Source organism: Conger conger, chromosome 15 (genome assembly GCF_963514075.1).
Source record: "Conger conger chromosome 15, fConCon1.1, whole genome shotgun sequence".
Lineage (NCBI taxonomy): Eukaryota > Metazoa > Chordata > Actinopteri > Anguilliformes > Congridae > Conger > Conger conger.
The window spans coordinates 36,905,651-36,927,750 of record NC_083774.1 but is presented as its reverse complement, the minus strand read 5'-3'; the positions used below and the strand labels follow the sequence as shown (position 1 = coordinate 36,927,750).

At 42.5% G+C, this 22,100-nt stretch overlaps 1 protein-coding gene across 1 annotated transcript; it reads right to left on the bottom strand.

Moving 5' to 3' along the window:
* Positions 1 to 327: 327 nt before the first annotated feature.
* On the bottom strand, positions 328 to 21,679 carry LOC133111120 (anoctamin-1-like). Its single transcript, XM_061221271.1, has 10 exons — positions 21,586 to 21,679; positions 19,982 to 20,183; positions 17,987 to 18,098; positions 17,792 to 17,848; positions 16,773 to 16,874; positions 10,898 to 11,040; positions 5,820 to 5,824; positions 4,675 to 4,859; positions 2,541 to 2,646; positions 328 to 615 (listed from the first exon to the last, which is right to left on the bottom strand). Exons 1-10 carry the CDS (start codon positions 21,664 to 21,666, stop codon positions 328 to 330), a joined length of 1,281 nt encoding a protein of 426 aa, XP_061077255.1. The 5' UTR covers positions 21,667 to 21,679.
* Between the last annotated feature and the right edge of the window lie 421 nt (positions 21,680 to 22,100).

Genomic DNA, 22,100 nt, shown 5'->3' with positions numbered 1-22,100 from the left:
CGGTGTATCTAATACTAGCTCTAATTGAATCAGACAGGGTACAATTGGCTACCAAAAAGGGAAAAATCCGGAAAAAATGTATAAAAAAAAAAAAAAAAAGGTCTACGTATCTAAAAAAGCAATGATCTGATAAATTAATCGGGTGTTTTGGCATTCATGATGAGTATGTAATGTCAGCAAAGCAGGATAACATGGAACGCTCTCCCTGCATAAAAAGCAAGGAATATATATTAAAAAAGGACATTCAAGAAAATCCGACTGCAGGCCCCTGCAGGATACGGTGCGCTGTTTAAGAGTGAGGCAGCGCTCATGGGCCACACCATTAGCTCAGCTCTCATTGGGAGGAATGTGTGGACTGGTGGGCAGGGGGCGAGTGCTGGGGTGTGCGGGCGGGGCCGGGCTAGAGGAGGGGCGGAGCCTGAGGCTGCAGTTGCTGCAGGTATCTTTGACATTCCGGTGTTGGCTCATGAGGTCCAGAACCTGCAGCTTCCTCTGCTCCTCCTTCATGAACAGCTCCAACATCAGGACCTGCTCCTTTTGTATTTGCTCACTGATGTCCTTAGGGATGTCTGGAATCAACCAGTCCACCAGGTCACTCATCAGCATCACCACATTCTGCCCCAGAGAGAGACAGAGAGAGAGCGACAGAGAGAACATATCACTTACAAACAAGTCTACACACCACACCTTCACCTGTATAAAACATAAATCCCTCATAGCTAACACACACCTGCAGTCCACCACACACCACACAACCCACCACCCTTTAAAAACACCCCGAATGTAACATGCAAATCATCTCCCTGGCAGCCCGGTAGCAGCACTACACAGCACAACAATAAATAAATAAAAACTACTCCCATTACAGACAAGTAGACAGTTCCCCCTCCATGCACCTGCAAATAATCCCGTCTACACACCAGACACTCTGAAAAACATCAAGATCATTCTGAAAGCTATATTATTCATACTCCACCCAAAAGCACTCAAGCATGAAAGCTGTGTCCACAGGCCCAGAACTCTGTATGTTATTCCGTTTTGTGAGCCATGTGGCCAACTTAGCCTGACCACATAGGAAATTAAGCGGGACAATTTTTACGCTTAAGGAATAAATTGGCAACCAGTATGTACAATCCCATCCCCAATTTACCACAGATCACATTAAGCATAACAATGACAGATGCTAACAGGATACACTCACACAACGGTTTCAGGTGAACTACAAAAAGAACACTCCTCCCCCCATGAGTCCACCATGGCTAAATAGGTGTTGGTTGCCAGAGCCATCCTCCACTACAGGGTCCTTGCTCTCATGGGAGAGGGATGTTTGTACAGCACCCTCCACTTAAACTCTGCCCTGACCCCTCAGGTAACCCCTCTGATGCTCCTTAACATCCTGTAGGGTTCTGATGTCCCTGATTTAAGGGTGGCCTGTAGCGTAGTGGTTAAGGCACATGACTGGGAACCGCAAGGTCGGTGGTTTGATGTAGCCACAATAAGATCTCTCTGGATAATGCCATTAATGTAATGTAATGATTTTCACTATATCCGCTTCACCCCCTCAAACCTTCCCAGACCTAGAGTAGCAGAGGACAGCAGCCTTCCTCCTCTACCCATGCCAGGTCCCCCCTGCAGATGTTTCTATAGTACAACAGTCTCTGCACCACCTGCAGTTAGAAAGCTGCCATCCTGCTTTTCAAGTCCGCCAAATTCACCAGCTCTCTCTGTACCTCTCACAGAAGGCCACCAGGTGAGTTGAGAAGGGCCAGTCTGTGTCACAAAAATGATGCCACCAGACAATCTATTATCAGGGCCTGCCCCTGCAAGAAACTCAGGAGAGGAGCCACTTCCATTTTGCCAGCTTGGTAGTAGTTGCAACCCCATCTCCCACCCAACTATCTCCTGTACTCTACAATGTAATTATGCAAAGTACTAGCATATGGGACATGAAGCCCCAACATACAGCACCTTCACTCCCACAATAAACCCCTCTCTGCAAACCCAAAGGTTTATAATGTTTTTAATATGTAGCCATGGTTCTGCGAACCCAATGTGCTAACTTCTGTGTGACCTGCACTTAAAATGTGTGAGTAAAGTACTTTTCAAGGGGATTGGTCTGGCCACGAGCTGGGGCCATTGTCTCTGTGGCCATCAACAAGTTTTCAATTTGTGTAACAAAGCCTTCATGCTAAGTCATTTTTATTAAGGATAATGTAACCCACATGCACTGTTTAAAAAAAAAAAAAAAGCACTTAAATGCTTGTTTCTGGCAGCCATATTTCAGAACATTATTTATTCATCTGCGGATAAAAAATGCTTGCGGAGCTGGAGAACAAGCTGTATTATTAGATATTATTCTCTACTTCAGCTTCTTTTACATACTACTGTAAATAAATATATATTCTCAGCACTACATGGGCGATTGAAAAAAACAAAAAAACAAAAAAAAACAAATTTGGAGAATATAGGAAACAAATTCAAGGGAATTTTAGCCTTGAAGTATCATTAAAGTCTACACTAATAAATCTGGACCATCTGACCTGAAAGATGATGATGAAGGCCAGTCGGGCTGCCAGCACAGCCCAGAATTCCTTGGATATTTGGTAGGGGGTCTGGGACCACGGCGGCTCCCTGTGGTCTTTGTATCTGAGGTGAAGAGCACAACACTGACACATAAGCATATTCAATACAGACTGGCCTAAATTCCATCATATGTTTGCTCAAAGTTATGTTGTTGACAGATGTTGACCAAAATTAACTTGATTAGTGTAATCTTAGCCATTGTATAAGCACACGTTTTTTCATATTATCCATCACATGGCTACAAAGAAAACAAATACAATCTCTAGTCTGTGCATTGTACATTTTCACAGTCACTGCCTAGACATTGAAGTAAAATGGTGAATAGCAAAGAATTACTGTTTGTACACTCAGTGAGCACTTTATTAGATATTTATTAGACTTATTCTTTTAGACTTATTGGTCTTCTGCTACTGTAGCCTATCCACTTAAGTTTGACACATTGTGTGTTCCGAGATGCTCTTCTGCATACCACTGTTGTAATGTGTGCTTTACTGTCACCTTCCTGTCAGTTTTGAGCAGTCTGGCCCTTCTCCACAGACCTCTCTCATTAACAAGGCGTTTTTGCCCACATAATTGCTACTTACTGGATGTTTTTTGTTTTTCACATACTCTGCAAACTCTAGAGACTGTCGTTCATGAAAAGATCAGCAGTTTCTGAGAGATTCAAACCACCCTGTCTGGCACCAACAATCATTCAATGGTCAAAGTCACTTAGATCACATTTTTTCTCCTTTCTGACATTTGGTCTGAAAAACTCTTGATCATGTCTGCATGCTTTTATGCATTTAGTTGCTGCCACATGATCGGCTGTTTAAATATTTGCATTAACAAGCTGGTGTACAGGTCTACGTAATAAAGTGCTCAGTGTATATTGTGATACTCAGGGCAACGCTCTTTGAGATAATAAAGGGTAATAGTGATACATGAGTAAGCCAACAACAATAGCCTATTGTTTGCCTCTCTAACTAGCTAAGCATTCTAGATTGGTAGATAGCTAATTAACTTAATGTGTAGGCCTAGTCAAGCCCGTGATTTAGCTGTTAGTTTTCTGTTTATGTTCGCCTACCTAGCTCGTCTCTCTTTGGCCACCCTTGATTTAATGTATCTGACACATTTTCACAAATTCAGTGTTTGGTTGCCACTTTGGACAGTGAGTGAGACTGGCTGCAGCTACTGTCGGTGTGCTATGGAATGTCATCTGGCTCCTAACGTTACCTGCACGCGATAACATTGCTGAACATAAAAATCCACTTCGAATTTCAGATTACGTATATGTTCATGTTAGCATTGTGTCTTGCCATGCTAAGTCTATAGAAAATGAATTGTTAAAACAAATGAATTGTCTGATTCAAATTTAACAAAAAATACAGTCATGAAATTCGAAAAGGCATGTATATTTCTGAATTACCCACATAATGAGCGGTGTTTTGTTCTGTGTAAGTTATTTTTGCGCAAAGAAAGTCTCGTTGTTTTATGCTAATTTTTAAAAGTATCTATAAGACATAAATGGCACAGTGTAACAATACCAAAATCAGTGTGGGGCCTACTTCACAGAGTGCAGTGACACAGTGTGGAGCCTACCTCACTGACTACAGTGACATGGTGTGGAGCCTACCTCACTGACTGCAGCGACACAGTGCGGGGAATACCTCATTAACTGCAGTGACATAGTGTGGAGCCTACCTCACTGACTACAGTGACATGGTGTGGGCCCTACCGCATTGACTCCCGTGATTCAGTGTGGGGCCTACTTCATTGAGCGCAGTGACACAGTGTGGAGAATACCTCATTAACTGGAGCGACACAGTCTGTGGCCTACCTAACTGACTACAGTGACATGGTGTGGGGCCTACCTCATTGACTCCCGTGATCCAGTGTGGGGCCTACTTCACTGAGCACAGTGACATAGTGTGGGGAATACCTCATGGACTGTAGTAAGACAGTTTGAGGCCTACCTCACTGACTACAGTGACATGGTGTGGGACCTACCGCATTGACTCCCGTGATTCAGTGTGGGGCCTACTTCATTGAGTGCAGTGACACAGTGTGGGGAATACCTCACACATTACAGTGAGTCAGTGCGGGGCCTACCTGCATATGTCCACATGGAAGCCTAATTGCAGGGGTTCGATGGGCTTGATGCGCTCCTGGAAGTGGCTGACGTTGAAGTAGGACAGGGTGTGGTTTACAAACCCGTGCATGGAACCATCTGGGCTGTACATATACTGATAGACCAGCCGTGGGACGAAGTCTGATGTGAAGGAGATCACAAATGCCTGGGTGGGGGACAGAAAAGGAGGCCTGAATGAAGAAGCAGCATTAAAATACTACATTATTGGCATACATTCTTATCCAGAGTGACGTACAGTTGATTAGACTAAGCAGGAGACAATCCTCCCCTAGAGCAATGCTGGGTTAAGGGCCTCGCTCAAGGGCCCAACAGCTGTGCGGATCTTATTGTGGCTACACCGGGATTAGAACCACCGACCTTGCGTGTCCCAGTCATTCACCTTAACTACTACGCTACAGGCCACCCTAATACTATTCAAATACTATATACTGGCTAGCAGAATCAGTGACATCTATTGGTCAGAAACAGGTACTATCCTATCAGACTACTATAATGGACTAGAAAATGAAATAATTGAATGACTCATGACTCAGGAGAGGGGGAAAATAAGCATCAACATATTTTCAGTGAATGTTTTACAAAGGTTGAAGAAGCTAGCAACTACCTGCACGCGATAATGTTACTGAACGTCACATATTCGTTTAGAACTTCAGATTAGCCTGATTTATGTGAGCATTGTGTCTCCCCATGTTATGTCTATGGACAATTATCAAAATGTAGAATTTTGAGATCTAAATACGTAAGGAAAAAGGGATCTAATGCACACTGCAGAGGCGGTTGCACAGTGTGTTAAAAACCTTTAAGGACCACCTTGGACTGGATTATTCCGCTTATACCATGGTCTTTTACCAAATGTTCAAATATAAGCGGGGCAATTCACCCTCAAAATAAAAGCTTTTTTTTTAATGATACTACCTATTTCAAGCTGTTAAGATGGCTACTGTTTCAGTATGTTTCCATATGTTGGTCAAGTTTTGCTCAAAAAGAGAAGTTCAGTTTTAATTTTTTTTTTTTTATCTTGGTTAAATTAAAGGTCTTAAATTAAATTAAATTAAATCGTTTTTTTATTCACAACTGCTTATTCATAATTCCCGGTCCACCTTACATTTCCTTACACAGACATGGCAAATCATCATGGGCCACACATTACACAAGGATATCATACAATTTAGCCAACATAGCCAGCTTCTCTATTTCCTATTGGCGATAGCTAGCCACTGAAGCGAAGGAAAAGATCATAGCTAATTGAGAGTTGTCCGTTTACAAACAACCATTTCAGGACAACCATGTCACATAGCTAGTAACGTTGGCAAAGTAGTGAAACACTAGAGAGCTTATAGCAATTAATATCTCAACATAATGTTACTGTACTTCACACAACCACTCACAATTGTATCAGATGTCATCTCACAATGTCTACATGCAAATAGCTTTATTGGCAAGACAAATTGTGATCGATAAATAAAACTGCTTGCTTTGTGTCTCTCCTTGCAGCAAACAGAAGACAGTGTATTCATTTAGAACAATTAGGCTTGACCTGAACTATCTGGCAAACATTGAAGGATTATATTAATGTAATCACCACATAGCATCCAATCATAATCGAGTATTCACCCAGACCATAGGGCAGCCTGTAGCGTAGTAGTTAAGGTACATGACTGGGACCCGCAAGGTTGGTGGTTCAATCCCCGGTCTAGCCACAATAAGGTCTAGCCCCTTGCTCAAGGGGAGGATTGTCTCATGCTTAGTATTGTTTGTGTGAACGACAACAAAAGACCCCCCAAAAAAAACATAAATATCCTAAGTGAAATTCTGGTATTTTATAACACTCAACCAACACATAATGTGTTCCAATGCTTTTAATTCATATTTTTCTTCTTCCAAAGTCTTGGCGTCAGGAAAAAACAAAAACAATATCACACATCACAGAAAACATGATGAGGATCTGTTTTTCTACGGAACTCTCGGATTGGTTTTACGATGTTGTCAGTAAAAGTTAAAAGACTGAAGCAGTGGTAGATATTTTGGAATCTTTAATATTTTTGTAAATGCATATTAGAATAAAAAAAACCCTTTCTTAGAAAAAATGTGAGAGTATGACCATTGACTCAATGTATTTCAATGTATTTTACAGATCAAAAATGCGTTAAGAATCAATGATTTTATTAACATTTGATTAGGAGACATTCTTTATTGCCCACTGGTGTCCAGCTAGGTCTGCCTAATAAACTTGACCAAATGAGCAGTAATTTCAATTACAAACACAGGAGCCTTGATATTAAAATCCTGAAGTCTGGTGTGGGTGACTATGGGAAAGTTTAGGTTCTTTTTCTGTATCACCCTGAAGTGTCCATCTGATCTGATGGATCACACAAACTCGGGAACCAAGAAGATCAATCTAAGTTCTGGTTTGATAAGAAGGGGTGAGGGTTGTACTCCCCACTGATTAAAACTATTCTGCTCAGCTCCTTTTATGCCCAGAGTAAATGTCCAAACTGAAAGTCTGAAAGTGTTTTAGGGTAAAGGAGCCTTCTCTAGTAGCACCATGTGGTTGTCATGGTGAGTGTGATTTATATCAGTGGCTTGGGAGGTAGTCAGGCAGGGAGAGAGGGGCCTGGGGTGGGGTAAGGGGCATGTTACAGGAGAAAGCTGATTGCCTGCCCCTTGTCTGTGTGAGGTTGTGGTGGGGGGTCAGGTTTCAAAGCTTGGGGGTGGGGGGGGGGGGGTGTACAAACAGCTGAGAGGGAGAGCTCTGCCCATCAGTCAACTCCTAGGCTTCTGTCAGAACATTACACAAGTTGAAATAATTAAGACTATTGACGTCGCAAAACATAGTATTGCTAAATACCAAAAGTTAGTGAGCTACTAAGTGCATCCCTGCCCTGCACCAACATGGCTGGTAATTGTGGCATGAAACGAATCTGGCTGGCAGGGAAGAGTTTTGGAGGAGAGCTGTGGATTCACTCTCCCGAGCCAGCAGCAAGCTTGTAAGTTTGACTTTGCTGAATTCTGAGGTAACTCCCCAAATAAAATGTCCATTCATTCCGCTGTGTTAAGTGAATCGGTTCTTTCTGCAAAACACATTTTCTACATGCTGTAGCAAGTGGAGAAAATGGGAGGTATATTTAACATTGCTTCTGGTTTCATGGGAGCTGTGTTATCACAAATATAATGTTATGTAGTTTTGTATTATTAATAAAATAGCGAGAGAGGGTCAAGTTCCACTGCTGCATTGACAAGCATGGGTAAACCCATATAGTTTCTGCCACACATACTCCCCCCAAGCTACATCAGCGACCGGGGCATGATCAGATGCACATTTGCAGATCTATTTGTTTCACAGCGGATAGTTCATGCTATCCAGGACTTAGCGTAACATTACAGCAAAAGAGTGTTACATCCCCAGCCCTCTTCCTGCTGCCGCTAGTGGCATGGGTGTGTTGTGTGTTTCCAACTTTGATTGCAGGATTGGTGAGGGATGACTTCAGGGATGGCCGCCATGTCGCTTATTTTTATTTTGTTTTTGTTTTGTTAATAAATTAATCTGGTTTAAAACATGTTGTTTTCCCATTTTGTGTTGTGACCAGTGTCGTGAGCCACGGACCCCTTGCCGAGCTCAGACCTCACGTTCCCACGAGCAGTACCCCACGAGGAGGTGTCTCGGGGACGAACTCAAGTACTCCGAACGTCCTGGAGCCCTGGTAAGTTCTACTGAACTTCCAGCCCAGTCTCGAAGTGAAGGGTGTGATGCAAATCTGGTATTCGATGTCCTGTATTCAATGTATTCCTCTAAAGAATCTTTATCACATATGATTATAGTAAGATATACTTTATTATAATCAATCAAAAGAATAGAGTTATACAGATTACAGTGTAAATATAATCTTTTCAGTTTGCTGATCACATGCAAGTTACATATACCCCTTTAGCTCTTTCTAATTTACCTTTCCACCATGATGTTTAAAAGTCAAGGTACACCCCTCAAATACCCATCATCCTCTTTGGCCTTTACCTTATCTTATGGCTCCCCCTTCATGGAGATAAAAGCTACTGAACTTCCATTAATACAATGGGTACGAACACCCCTAAAGTCTACTACTTATTTATATCGTATATAGTATCTTTCTAAAAAATAAAAGACATAAAAATGAAAGGAAACTTATAACGTTGAGCTTCTATGTACTACTTTTCCTACTTTTACAAGTAATATAGATTATAATTACCACCCATGCCCTAAATATAGCCATCTCGTTTTCTGTGGGATTTGATCCCTCCTCCTTGCTGTTGATGAGCTCTTTGAACAGCTGCATTGGTTTGGGAATCTGGGGCAGGATCAGGACCCAGACTTTTGAAAGACGTTGCACTTCGTACTTCTCCTGCCTGTTGTATGGGATGTGCACTGGTATGTCTTCGAACACGTCGGGGGTTTTTGCAGTGCAGCCGCAGCATATGCCTCTCCTCACTGACACTGAGGTTAGGGGGGGAGGCTTCAGGTTCTTGCGTGGTGTCCAGCAGGAAGGTGTTCTGGAGCGTGGAGGAACCCCTTGTCCCGTCTGTTGGCCTCCAGGTGCAGTTCACGGCTCCAAGCATGTCGTAAAAGCCCTTTAACTCTTTCACCAGCATTTCTGTATGATGACGGATGCGCATGAACACCTCTTAGACATCAATCCCGCTGCCACAACTCTTGGGCTGAGTCCGCACCGCGTACGTCACTCCTCTCTCCATATCCATATCCTGGAGTGGCGCGCAGAGGGAGCGCGCCACTCCAGCTTGACTACAGCTGTCTTGCGTTGCTCTCTCTTCAACAGCTCGTAGATATCTTCTGAAGCCAAATTCTAAGATCCCATCCTAAGGTCTAAAAGCTTATTCCTTATATATCTTTTTTGCATACAAAAGTGTACCTTTTTGATAAGAAATGTCCCCAATATTTCAAGCGGGAAGACATTTATCTCTTATGTAAGTTGTTTTTTAATGACCATATTCATTATTTCTGTTTTTCCCACTGTCATTTTCTCATACCTCAAAAGAAATTTCCCCAATATTTTATCTCATGTGCCCCTCCGGTTTGGGAATTTCCACCATCTTAATATACGAGTGGAAAAACACTTTTTTTAAGGAACCTATTCATCACTGGTGTCTGTTTCAATTTCATAGTCTCTCCTTGACTTCCTCCAAACTTTGATCTCATGCAAGCCAGAAGTTAATGCCTGCCACCATCTCAATACACTCTTCAGGTGCCCCTTTTTGTGGCGCCTTAAGGGATCTACAAAGGACATCCAGCCAATAGCTGAGTGTAAATCATCCTCCAACTCTTCTATAGTCAGTCCTTTGAATCTATCTGATAAATTATTTGTGCTATAATCAGGAAGGCCTTTGAAGCCTCTTAATATTCTTTCGGTATTGACATCCCTTCCGGGATTCTCAGTCAGAACTTTAACCTTGCTCCTTAAAACCCTAAATCTAAGTCCCCCGACTTCAGACTCCTCTACTGACAAGTATGGCTGCTCATTATCTCTGAACCACATATTTTTCTTCTTACGGGCGTTCTTACTACCACCTCGATGGCGTGTGCGAGGGGTTAACAATGCATTCTTTCTTAACCCATCCCCCGTCAATCTCTCATCAGGGGGGCCTAGGGCCGGGTCCTCGACACCAGCCAGGGGGGCTGGTTGTAACAATGAGCCTCCTTGGGCTGCTTATATCATAGTACTGTAAGTTTACGAAGATTTTTTTCACCTTACAGCACTATGAGCCTGACCAGGTTAACCTTACAGAACTATGTGCCTGATCAGGCAGCTCATAACTTTATAGCACTATGAGCCTGGCCAGGTTAGATGAACACTCATCTCCATGCATATGAGGTTTGGTGCGGTATTCACTTACCTCCATGTACTCAGGGGTTTGATTCAGTACTCACTCATCTCCATGTATTCAGGGGTTTGATTCAGTACTCACTCATCTCCATGTATTCAGGGGTTTGATTCAGTACTCACTCATCTCCATGTATTCAGGGGTTTGATTCAGTACTCACTCATCCCCATGTATTCAGGGGTTTGATTCAGTACTCACTCATCTCCATGTATTCAGGGGTTTGATTCAGTACTCACTCATCCCCATGCACTCAGGGGTTTGATTCAGTACTCACTAATCCCCATGCATTCAGGGGTTTGATTCAGTACTCACTCATCTCCATGTACTCGGGGCTGAGGCCAGCGAAAGGCTCCAGGAAGTGGTCGGTTTCATAGCGCTGGAGTTTTTTTTCCCTCTCCTCCTCCTGGAAGGAGCTCCTCTTTGATTTTATGTACCTGATCAACTTTTTAAGTTTGCTGCAGGAAGAGGGAAGTGTTATATGGGAGACACATCTGAATACCCAATACCCAATACAACCCTCCCAACTGCGGCAAATAGGCAAACAATGTTTTAGGACAGTGTTCACAGTGGGCAGGTTGAAATTTGTCATTGTGTTTTCTTCGCAATTAATTTTAAGGAATGCCTCTTTCAAAAAGAAAAGCTGGCTTGTACAGACAGTTTGGTGAAAACGCTGGGACCTTGGAGATGAATTTGACCTTCTAGAACAGTCACTGTAATTGTGTGATCAGTTCACAAGGTCATCCTCCTAGTCTACTAAATCATCCCTTAATGGCGCACACCATCTCTCCTGCTACAAGTCGAGGTTGTGTATCTATTACTTATAGATCTATTACTCTTGTTGACATCGCTATATGAAATGGGGAACTTCATAAGTGTGTAGATCAGGATTGGATTGTCACCTGGCAAAATTGTTGGTATTGGTATTACGTCACTCCTGATCACGCTTTTCAAATACCATCACATGTATTTTTCTAATTGTACCTGAGGCTCAGTAGGCACATTACACACACTGTAAATGAAGGTGAAGAGTTTTGCATTTCCCATCTATTTTCATTTTGGGCTGAATACCTCATATGCTATCGGGGGCTGAGGGCTGATATGTTTAATTATCTTCTGTGTTACTCTGTAAAGCGTCTTTGTGACATGGATATTATGATTTTTTTCTTTGGACTATTATTCAGAAAAAAATCAAGCCACCAAAACCAAGGAATCTGATCCATAATACACAGTTATATTTACAATATTTCTGCAAGTTATCTTTCCTCGACTTCTGCACGGCCCAGCAAGAGAGAGAAGGAAATTGTAAAATAAATGTTGAATTAGGCTTATACGCACATACTGACAGTTTATGGGCGCTATCTTCGACTTAAGATTGACAGAAGATGGGTTAGGCAGGAATGCATTGTTAACCCCTCGCACACGCCAATGGGGTAGGAGTAAAAGCTCCCGTAAGAGGAGAAGTATATGGTACAAGATAAATGTACAACCATATATGGATACTGAGGAGTCTGAAGTCAGAGGACTTAGATTCAGGGTTTTAGAGAGCAAGGCTAAAGGCCTGACTGAGGCCATGCGTAGAATGAAGATGCTGAACAAGCAGAACGGGAAATTGGTGACCCAGGGAGTTTTGCATTCAGGGAGACGATAGATGTGATAACATACTTGGTTGACACGTGTGGGCTTGCTCCTACAGGGGAGGAGCACAGGGCCTGGTTAAAGCAACAGGATGAGAAAAACAATGAAGATAATTGGGAGATCAAAAAGCAGGAGGAGATGGAAAAATATAAGAGAGATAAGGAAAATGGAAAGGATGTCAATACCGAAAGAAGATTAAGAGGCTTCAAGGGCCTTCCTGATTATAACACAAATAATTTATCGGATAGATTCAAAGGACTAACAGTGGAGGAGTTAAATGATGAATTACACTCAGCTATTAGCTGGATGTCCTTTGTAGATACCTTAAGGCGCCACAAAAAGGGGCACCTGAAGAGTGTATTGAGATGGTGGCAGGCATTAACTTCTGGCTTGCATGAGATCAAAGTTTGGAGGAAGTCAAGGAGAGACTATGAAATTGAAACAGACACCAGTGATGAATAGGTTCCTTAAAAAAATACAAAAAAGCTAGTGTTTTTCCACTCGTATATTAAGATGGTGGAAATTCCCAAACCGGAGGGGCACATGAAATAAAATATTGGGGAAATTTCTTTTGAGGTATGAGAAAATGACAATTGGAAAAACAGAAATAATGAATATGATCATTAAAAAACAAGTTACATAAGAGATAAATGTCTTCCCGCTTGAAATATTGGGGACATTTCTTATCAAAAAGGTACACTTTTGTATGCAAAAAAGATATATAAGGAATAAGCTTTTAGACCTTAGAGTGGGATCTTAGAATTTGGCTTCAGAAGATATCTATGAGCTGTTGAAGAAAGAGCCACGCAGAACAACTATAACCAAGCTGGAGTGGTAATTATAATCTATATTACTTGTAGAACTAGGAAAAGTAACACATTATAAGTTTCCTTTTATTTTAATGTCTTTTATTTCTCATTAAGGTACTATATAAGGTAGAAAAATGTAGTAGATAAATATAATATTCTAGGAATAGTTTATTTTAAACGTCCAGAAGGGGGAGCTATAGGATAAGGCTAAGGCCAAAGAGGATGGATATTGGAGGGGTGTACCTTGATTTTTAAACATCATAGGTGGAAAGGTAAATTAGAAAGAGCTAAAGGGGTATATGTAACTTACATGTGATCAGCAAACTGCAAAAGATGATATGTACACTGTAATCTGTATAACTCTATTCTTTTGATTGATTATAATAAAGTATATCTTACTATAATCATATGTGATAAAGATTCTTTAGAGGAATACATTGAATACAGGACATCGAATACCAGATTTGCATCACACCCTTCACTTCGAGACTGGGCTGGAAGTTCAGTAGAACTTACCAGGGCTCCAGGACGTTCGGAGTACTTGAGTTCGTCCCCGAGACACCTCATTGTGAGGTACTGCTCGTGGGAACGTGAGGTCTGAGCTTGGCAAGGGGTCCGTGGCTCACGACAAAGTGTCATTGCTATTTTCAGAGAGTAGCAATGGCCATTTTCCCTCCAGCTCCTAGACTGTTAAAATAGCAATCGTCCATTAACCAATTTGGGTGGGTTGGTCTTCAAAAGAGGTGTGGTCATGGTAATTCTTGCCGTTTTGCAATTTTGATGCAGCTGAATGCGTTTGCATTCTGACCAACCAAGGTGGTCTTAAGTCATGTCGCAATTTCATTGCTATTTTAACAGCGTAATATTAGGCTAGTAATGGGCCTATAGGCTACTGTGAACGGTACACCCCCCTGTCTCCACACGCAAGGATACAAATAGACATGCATAAAATATTATATTATTTTTGGTATGCTGTGCATAGCATACCATTCTCCAAAGTCATGGATCTGGTGGACATACACTCACTGAGCACTTTATTAGGAACACTAAACTAATACTGGGTAGGGCCTCCCGTTGCTCTCAAACAGCTTCAATTGTTTGTGGCATGGATTCCACAAGATGTTGAAAACATTCCTTGCAGATTCTGTTCCATGCTGACATGACTGCACAGCTGATACAACATTATCATGCTGGAAGTAGCCATAGGAAAAAGGGTTCATTGTGGCTATGAAGGGATGCATATGGTCAGCAACAATATTCAAATTCAGATTTAAAAAATTCAATTCGATCAGTATTAAAGGGCCCAAAGTGTGCCAAGAAAACATTCCCCCCAGCATTTCACTGTTGACACAAGGCAGATTGGTTCCATGGATTCATGCTGGTTGAATCAAATTCTCTACCATCTGCATGCCTCAGCAGAAATCGAGATTCATCAGACCAGACTACATCTAGTTTTGGTGAGCCTGTTTCCTGTAGCCCATCCGGCTCAAGGTCCAACATGTTGTGCATTCTGATGCTTTTCTGCTCACCACAATTGAGTGGTTATCTGAGTTTTCATAGTCTTTCTGTCAGCTCGAACCAGTCTGGCCACATTCTCTGTTGACCTCTCTCATCAACAAGGTGTTTCTGGCTGCAGAACTGCCGCTCAATGGATGTTTTTTGTTTTTCACACCATATTGAGTAAACTGTAGAGACTGTTGTGCATGAAAATCCCAGGAGATCAGCAGTTACCGAAATACTCAACCTGTCAGGCACCAACCATCATGCCATGGTCAAAAACGGACAAAAACTTTAATTCCTCCAGAGAAATTCTATGTAAACACTGGACACTCGATTTATGTAATTGGAAACTGGATTTAGTTCGCCGGACCCTTGTCTTAAAGAATACTGGCTTTATCCTGATTCCTGTCATCTGTGTAGTTCCAAAATGCAGCGAAGCTGACCATATTTATCGAAAAATGAACCTCTGAAAAAAAGGAATGAATGCAAATAAACCCACTACTTAAGGCTGCGTATTCTGGATGTGAAGCGGTTTGAATGCAGTGGGTTAACGGTGGGGTAATTTCCACATAAAAGTAATATTTTAGCGTGGAATGTGACACTTGAGGTAGTGGTTGACTAAATAAATGTTAAAATGAGTTCACAATTGTTGAATAGTTTGCACTCTTGTGGATCAACATTGACGGCACGTGAAAGTCGGCGCTTGCATTGGTCATAGCCAACAGTGTGAGGTGATCTTTGCTAGATTTAAAATTATTCACCTGCTTCTCGCTTCCATCCAACAACAAATTTTGTTTTGTTTTGCAACACCTTTTGTCAAAGGTGGGACTTTCCTTGTCAGCTACTCTTTAGCAACAGCAGTTAAGCTCACTTTTTTCTCAATTAATAGTGTTATTCTTTTTCATTTTCCAGTCATAATTTTGTATTAATATTTCACTTCCAATTCCATAACTGTTTGGTTGACCAGACTTTTCTGAGGTTTGGATCTCTGAGGTTCTACTGCATAAAACCCTACCCCTGCCCAACCCCAGCTGTACAGGCTGGTGAAAATATCTCACTGAGCACAACTCTGTGTGGCTGCCGGTGACAACTAACGTTACTTCAAGAAGGATATGGAAAGAAAAGGGGAGCCTCCACACTCTCTGGCCTATTTGAAATCAACCAATTCGGCACCCAAAAAAAGTGTGCGTGAGTGTTTGCATGCATGCAAATTTGTAGGTGATTGTGCGTGTGCGTGTGCGTGTGCGTGCGGATGTGCGTGTACGTGTTGTGGTGGCCCATACCCCACTGGAGTGGAATGGCGAGGACGCCGACGTCAGGAGCTGGGTAAAGTAATTGACGGCGAATATGTCCCTATGTCCGTTTTAAATAGAGCCGCACCTTGGAGAGAGCCGGGAGGAAGAGTCAGCACCACGGCCAGCACCACCGGGGCGAGGCGCGTGCGGAATGCAAATCCCTAACTAATTTTAAGTAAACAGGCACAGCTGAGCCGAATGAGAGAGGAGAGCAGCACGCTACAAAAAGCCGGGCTGGAGAACAGAGCGGGGCTGACGACAGAGGCGGAGAGCTGTGCAGCCCGTGCTTGACTAAAGAGTGCAGCCTAAAGCCGAACGAGCCACCACAAGGAAAACGGGGTGGAATTCCAGGAGAAACCCCGCGACCGAAACTTAACTCGGAGCCTCACGTGAGCGTATCTCTCCTGTTCTAAAACCGGCTAACCTATCCCTCTCTAAATTCAAACAGAATCCCCTAAGGAGGGCGGACAAGCGGACAACCGAGGCCAGGGAGACACGGAGGCCAGGAGCGGCCCAGCCACGGACAAAGACGGACGAACGCCGTCACGTGGATGCCGGTTCTGTTTTTTTGTTTTTTCCTTTTTTCGGTGTTCCTAATTTTTTGGTTTTTATTTTTTGAAAGGAACCTACATTTTTGTTCTGGACAGTTGAAATGTGTCTGAAAGACACTAAGAACAATAAAATAATTTTTGTTCACACCTTTTGCGCTCTCTCTCTCTCTCTCAACCAGCGGGGCACCACAGTGTGTGTGATTGTGTGTGCGTGTGAGTGTGTGTGAGTGTGTGTGCGTGTGCGGGTACGTGTGAGTGTGCGTGTGCGTGTGAGTGAGTGTGTGTGTGTGTACGTGTGAGTGTGTGTAAGTATGTGTACGTGTGCGTGTGCGTGTGTATGTGCGTGCGCATGTGTATGTGTGTGTGTGTGTGTGTGTATGCGGGAGAAAAAACTCACGGGATGCCGATCTCAAAAAGGTTGTTCTGGATCAGCTGTTTGCCCAGCATGGTGATACTGAGTTGGATGTAGAGCTCCATCGAACAGCCTGCATGAGCACACCGGGGAGGGGAGAGAAGAGTCAAGTAGCCTTATATTGGACCATATTGGATGGCATGCCTCCGTACAGGGCAGGATACCTTCCCAGCTAATTAGTTTCATGGAAGTCCCATGTACCAGGTAGTGCAGCAGTGCCCTGCTATAAATATCAGCCATCAGCCTCCCACTTCTTCTTTCCTTTTCCCTGCATGTTCTGTGAGGTGAGCTTGGCAGAAGCAGATTCACTTCGCAAGAGCTCTGTGTTCAGAGTATACTCACAGCTACAAGTGTGGTTCCTTTGTGACTTGGTGACCCCAAGTTGCAACCAATTCTTAAAACAGGGATGCTTGTAGGCTCACTACTTCTAATTTACAAAACAGGAGACGTTAGACAGGACATTAAATTGAAAATACCAGAAAGGGTGGGTGACTGGTAAGCCAGACCTTCCTTTCAGTGCTGCAGGAACAATGTACACAAGCTTGAAAACTCCAAGGAACCAACACCAAAATAAAAGGAAAATTGTTCCTCTCCAAAAATCCAACTTCTAACTCCTTCCTGCAGCCAGCATGAATCCCTGCCTATCTAAAAGCACAATCGTGTCTCTTCATAGACCGCAGGAGGTAATTCATACTTGCCTAGATTAGGCACACATATGGATGCACCCACACGCATGCACACACAAACACATACACACAGGCACACGCCACACAGACACACTTGCATGCATGCACGCATATATGCACACAGATATACTCTCACACACATGCATGCATGCACACAAATACACAGAGACTCACACTCCATATCACACAGCAGGTTTTGCAGGTTTTCTTTAGTGTTTACACTAAGAAACCTTAGAGGATACAGTGATTACAGGGACACATACACTGAGTTCCTCACACTTACATTTTTAAACACAAATCTTGTTAAAAATGTTTACCTCCTCCATCCGGTATGACTCAAAAACATACAGATAAGTTCCAGGGTGACCAACCAGTCTAGAGATATAAGCAGCAAAAATGATAATCGATTACCACAGGAAGTTGCATTTGGGCACATAGACAGAGAATCCATTAAGCCATACTGCAGATGATCCCAATGTTATTTGAAAACCAGTCATTTGTAAGGTCACCTACCTGCCCCTGATGAAGGCTATGTAAATGATGGGGGTGAAAGCATTGAAGAACTTCAGGATGAAAGTCTTAAAGATCAGTCTGTCTTCAAAGCTCTTGTCAGTCTTTGGCACCTCTGTAAAAACAAACAGGACCATTACAGATAACCTGAAGGACCTGCCATTTACATGTGAAGTGTGCTTTTTACACATATTGAAATATTTTTCTTGAAAATATATTGATGTGAACAAAGTACTGTGCAAAAGTCACAGAATCACTATTTCTTTTATTTACTGTCCAATGACAACAGCCATTAAGTTATTTATTTTTCAGTGAAAACGATTCAGCAATTTAACACAGACTTACACATAATTACTTAAATGTTGGTTGCATATTCTGCTTCTCTCAGTCAAAGGAATCCCAAACCCATTCTACACTGTGTATGAGTGTATCGATATCTAATCAAGAGTGTGTAGTGTATTGCATTATATGGTAAAATGTGTATGTATTTATCAGCATTCATGATGCCTTCAATCAAAACCAAATCACCAACACCAGATGTTGTCATACAACCCAAAACCAACTTGTCTTGATTGTCTTACTGGACAATCTACCTATGACCAAGGAATCCTAGCAGAGGTAACCAGACCCTGGGCCACTGGCAGCAAAACATTAATGACCCACTGCTTTTCCCATGCTGATGGTTGACAAGGGATTTTGCATGCTTGTTACCTAATTTTTTTAAAACTCATGTGAAGCAGGGAGTGATGGAATGACACAATGGGCCCTTTGCAGGGCATACTGGTGCAGTCAATCGCGAGATGCGTGGCGCACTGGCATGGCTATTGAATGTTGATATTTGTGTAAAGTGAACCGAGGTGGGCACAGCCAAAGGCATGTGGAGCAGGTGTAAAATGGTCTGGGTTATTTGGACTATATTATCAGTGGTAATTTCTGTAGTCTCTACAAATACTATGAAAGACAGATGTTTCTCCCAAAAAGTAATTTTGCAGCAGGTGGAGACTTGTTGAGCTCTAACAAATCTCATAAATAAGAGAAATCCGTTTGAATTTGTATGTATCTTCTTCTGTCACAATTTCAATGAAATATTGCCTAAACATTTATTATGTGCTAGTTTTGATCCCCTAATAAACCTGTAACTCAATAGTTTAAACGCGCTATTCTATAACCAAGAAATAACAAGAGCATTGTGGCATTGTGGCATTTGTCTCTCTCCAGCTTCTGTGGCTCCAAATGAACTCAGGTGAAAACAGACATTTTTCAGATCTCCCGTTGTTTTCGGACCCCCCACCAAAGTGGTACTTGTGACAAACAATCCTCTGAAGATGGAACCTTCTCCACTGCTGCAGGTGAAGGAGCAGGTGCAGATGCAGGAAACCCAACACTAGGCGATGCAGGCTGTGTGAGCGTCACAGGCTGCGGATACTAACGGAGCTGATGAAGGCGCAAACATCCAGCCCCACCCTGACCCCCCACCTGGCCCACATCAAACTACAGAAGATGGGGCCAGAGGACGACCTGGAGGTGTTTGCTTGACCTGTTCCTGTCCGTGCTTTCCTCTCGGGTCCTCATCGCACGTGTCCCTGGGTTCGATTTACACTTCATTGTACGTCGCTCTGGATAAGAGCGTCTGCTAAATGCCTTTAATGTAATGTCATGTAAAATCAGTTTAGAAATTTGATGCTAAGGTGTACAGATTGACTAAAAGTAATTAGTTAACAACAACATGAGTTAATGGCAATTCATGTAATCTTATTTGAAAGTGTTACCAATAATTTTGCAGTCTCTGCTTAACAAACTAATTTGTTTAGAGTCACCGAGAACATGGAACACAGAAATGTTTTTGTGTAAATATCACACCTATTTGAGTCAATCCTACATAACCACATTCCTGATAAACAGTGGGACAGGTTAGGTATTCCAGAAAGTCAAACTAAACAATCGCACATCATAAGAGCCATAACCACAGCTGCAGGAGGGGTGGTTTCCCGTACTGACCGAGGACAGTGAGCCAGCGAGCGACTCTCCCGTACACCTCGTCCAGAATGAGAATGGACACCAGGTTAATGGTGGCCGCGGTGGTGAGGACCGTCAGACGCACGTTGGAGCGGGTGGTGGGGCTGGAGCTCATGTGCAGGGCAGCCTTGGTGGAGATCCGGTACAGAATGATTCCAAACACAATGGTAAAGGTCACACCAACCTGAGAGAGACAGAGAGACAGAGAGAGGTTTCTTGCTCCTAACCTGGAAATTCAATCGAGGGCCCGTATTTAAGGACATTCCAGCCCATTAAATGTTCCTTCTATTAGCTAGAAGTAGAAGTTAAGAACTCCCAAATGTTCCTTTCTCGTGAGGAAACACAAGCGCATCCTTTGCAGAAGTACAAATGATATATGAATGATCGACCTGTTGGTCCACCTCTCCCCATCTACCACATATGTGCCACGTCTGTAACTGACATGGCTTCAAACTGACATTTTAATGAGCAAGGACATTCCATTTGCTTAATTCATTTTTTCTGGACTTCCCCATCTTAACTTATTTTTCTTTCATCTTTTCCTAGCCTCTCCCCATGGGTGGAGCTATGGGCAATAAAAGGAAAAAGAAAAAAGAGGAGAAAAATAAGGGATTATCAATGAGATTGATTGTCACTTTCGTAACCCATTTTGTGGCGATTGTGTACCCTTTGTGACCATTTTGTACCCTATATGCAGCACTTTCATAACCTTGTTGCAATTTGTTTTTCATCATTCAGAATACAAAGCTGTTGATTTTTTTTTACATTTCACCCATATAAAATTGAAAAGCAAATATTCTCTTCCGTACAAACTGTTATGGTTGGCATCTCAACCTACAGGCCCAGTCAGAGTCTTATACCCAATAGAGATGCTGTGGCAGGACCTGAAATGAGCAGTTAATGTTGGAAAACCTACCAAATTGTCTGAATTAAAGCAGTTCTGCGAAGAAGAGTTGCCTAAAATTCTTCCACAGAGATATGAAAGACCAGTTCAGTTTAACTCCAACAAGGTCATAGTATTTCCCCAGCCCCAGTTATCAAGTTTTACACGATACGAAACTACCTTTGTAGTTTCAATATAACAACCTGTATTAACAACCTACTTTTTTAAAGCACACAACAGCTTTGAAATTCACGGTTGTCATATTAAGGGATGTAATTTAACAAAAACGGGAAACTCCCTTCAGCGTACCTTAACAACGGACCTTACATAGAATCTAAATCCCTATGGGAAAAAAGCATGGAAAATCGGCAGTGGGAACCTATGGCTCAAAAATGCTCTCTTCTGGGTTTTAGGATCACAAACTGTAGCACTCTAAGAAATGGCAACCATTTACCATTTAATGCAATATGTCTGGTCAGAGTGAATCAGTAAGCCCATAACAATTCTTCAACATAGAAAGGTATTCCTTTTTAGGCTGGAAAGACTCTACAGTCCTTCCACTGCTGAAAGGAACACCATATTGCAGCCCTGTCATTGCACTCTCCTCACAGAATGAAAGGAGACGGCATGTCGCCTAATCTGCTCCGAGTCCATCACTTCCCTCCCACTAGGTAGTTTAAAACTGTGAAAAAGTATTTTTTACCTGAGTTTGCCCCCCAGGCTGAAAAGAAGGTAGTGGGTGTATCCAGTTCAGCTGCGTAAATTGCACCTGGATCAGGGCCATCTGACCCTGCTCTTCCAGCACGTCACCCACCACGGAGCTTCTTCTGGTGTGTGAAACTCTGCCTGCGCTCCATCTCCATTCCACAGGACTGACTGCAGCTACGTTAGCTCTCTCTTGGTCTTCATGGTTTGCTCCTTGACTGTCATTCTACTGTTCTTTTTAGATTGCTGTCAGAAAGCTTTAACCTGGACTTTCTCATCTCTCCTCCAGCAATACAATGCGACACAGAATCTTTTTCAAAGGGATGCAGATTCCTCCACAGCTCCTCTAAATCAGAACATCTCACGGTTCCTGTCTTGCAAATTATTAACTGAAAATCTCCAGCTGGAGATTTTGCTATGTACATCATGCCAATAAAGCTTTTGGTTTGCAAAGCAACTCTGAACTAAAATATGCACATTTGCGTGATGCACAGCAACATTAATTTATGTGGC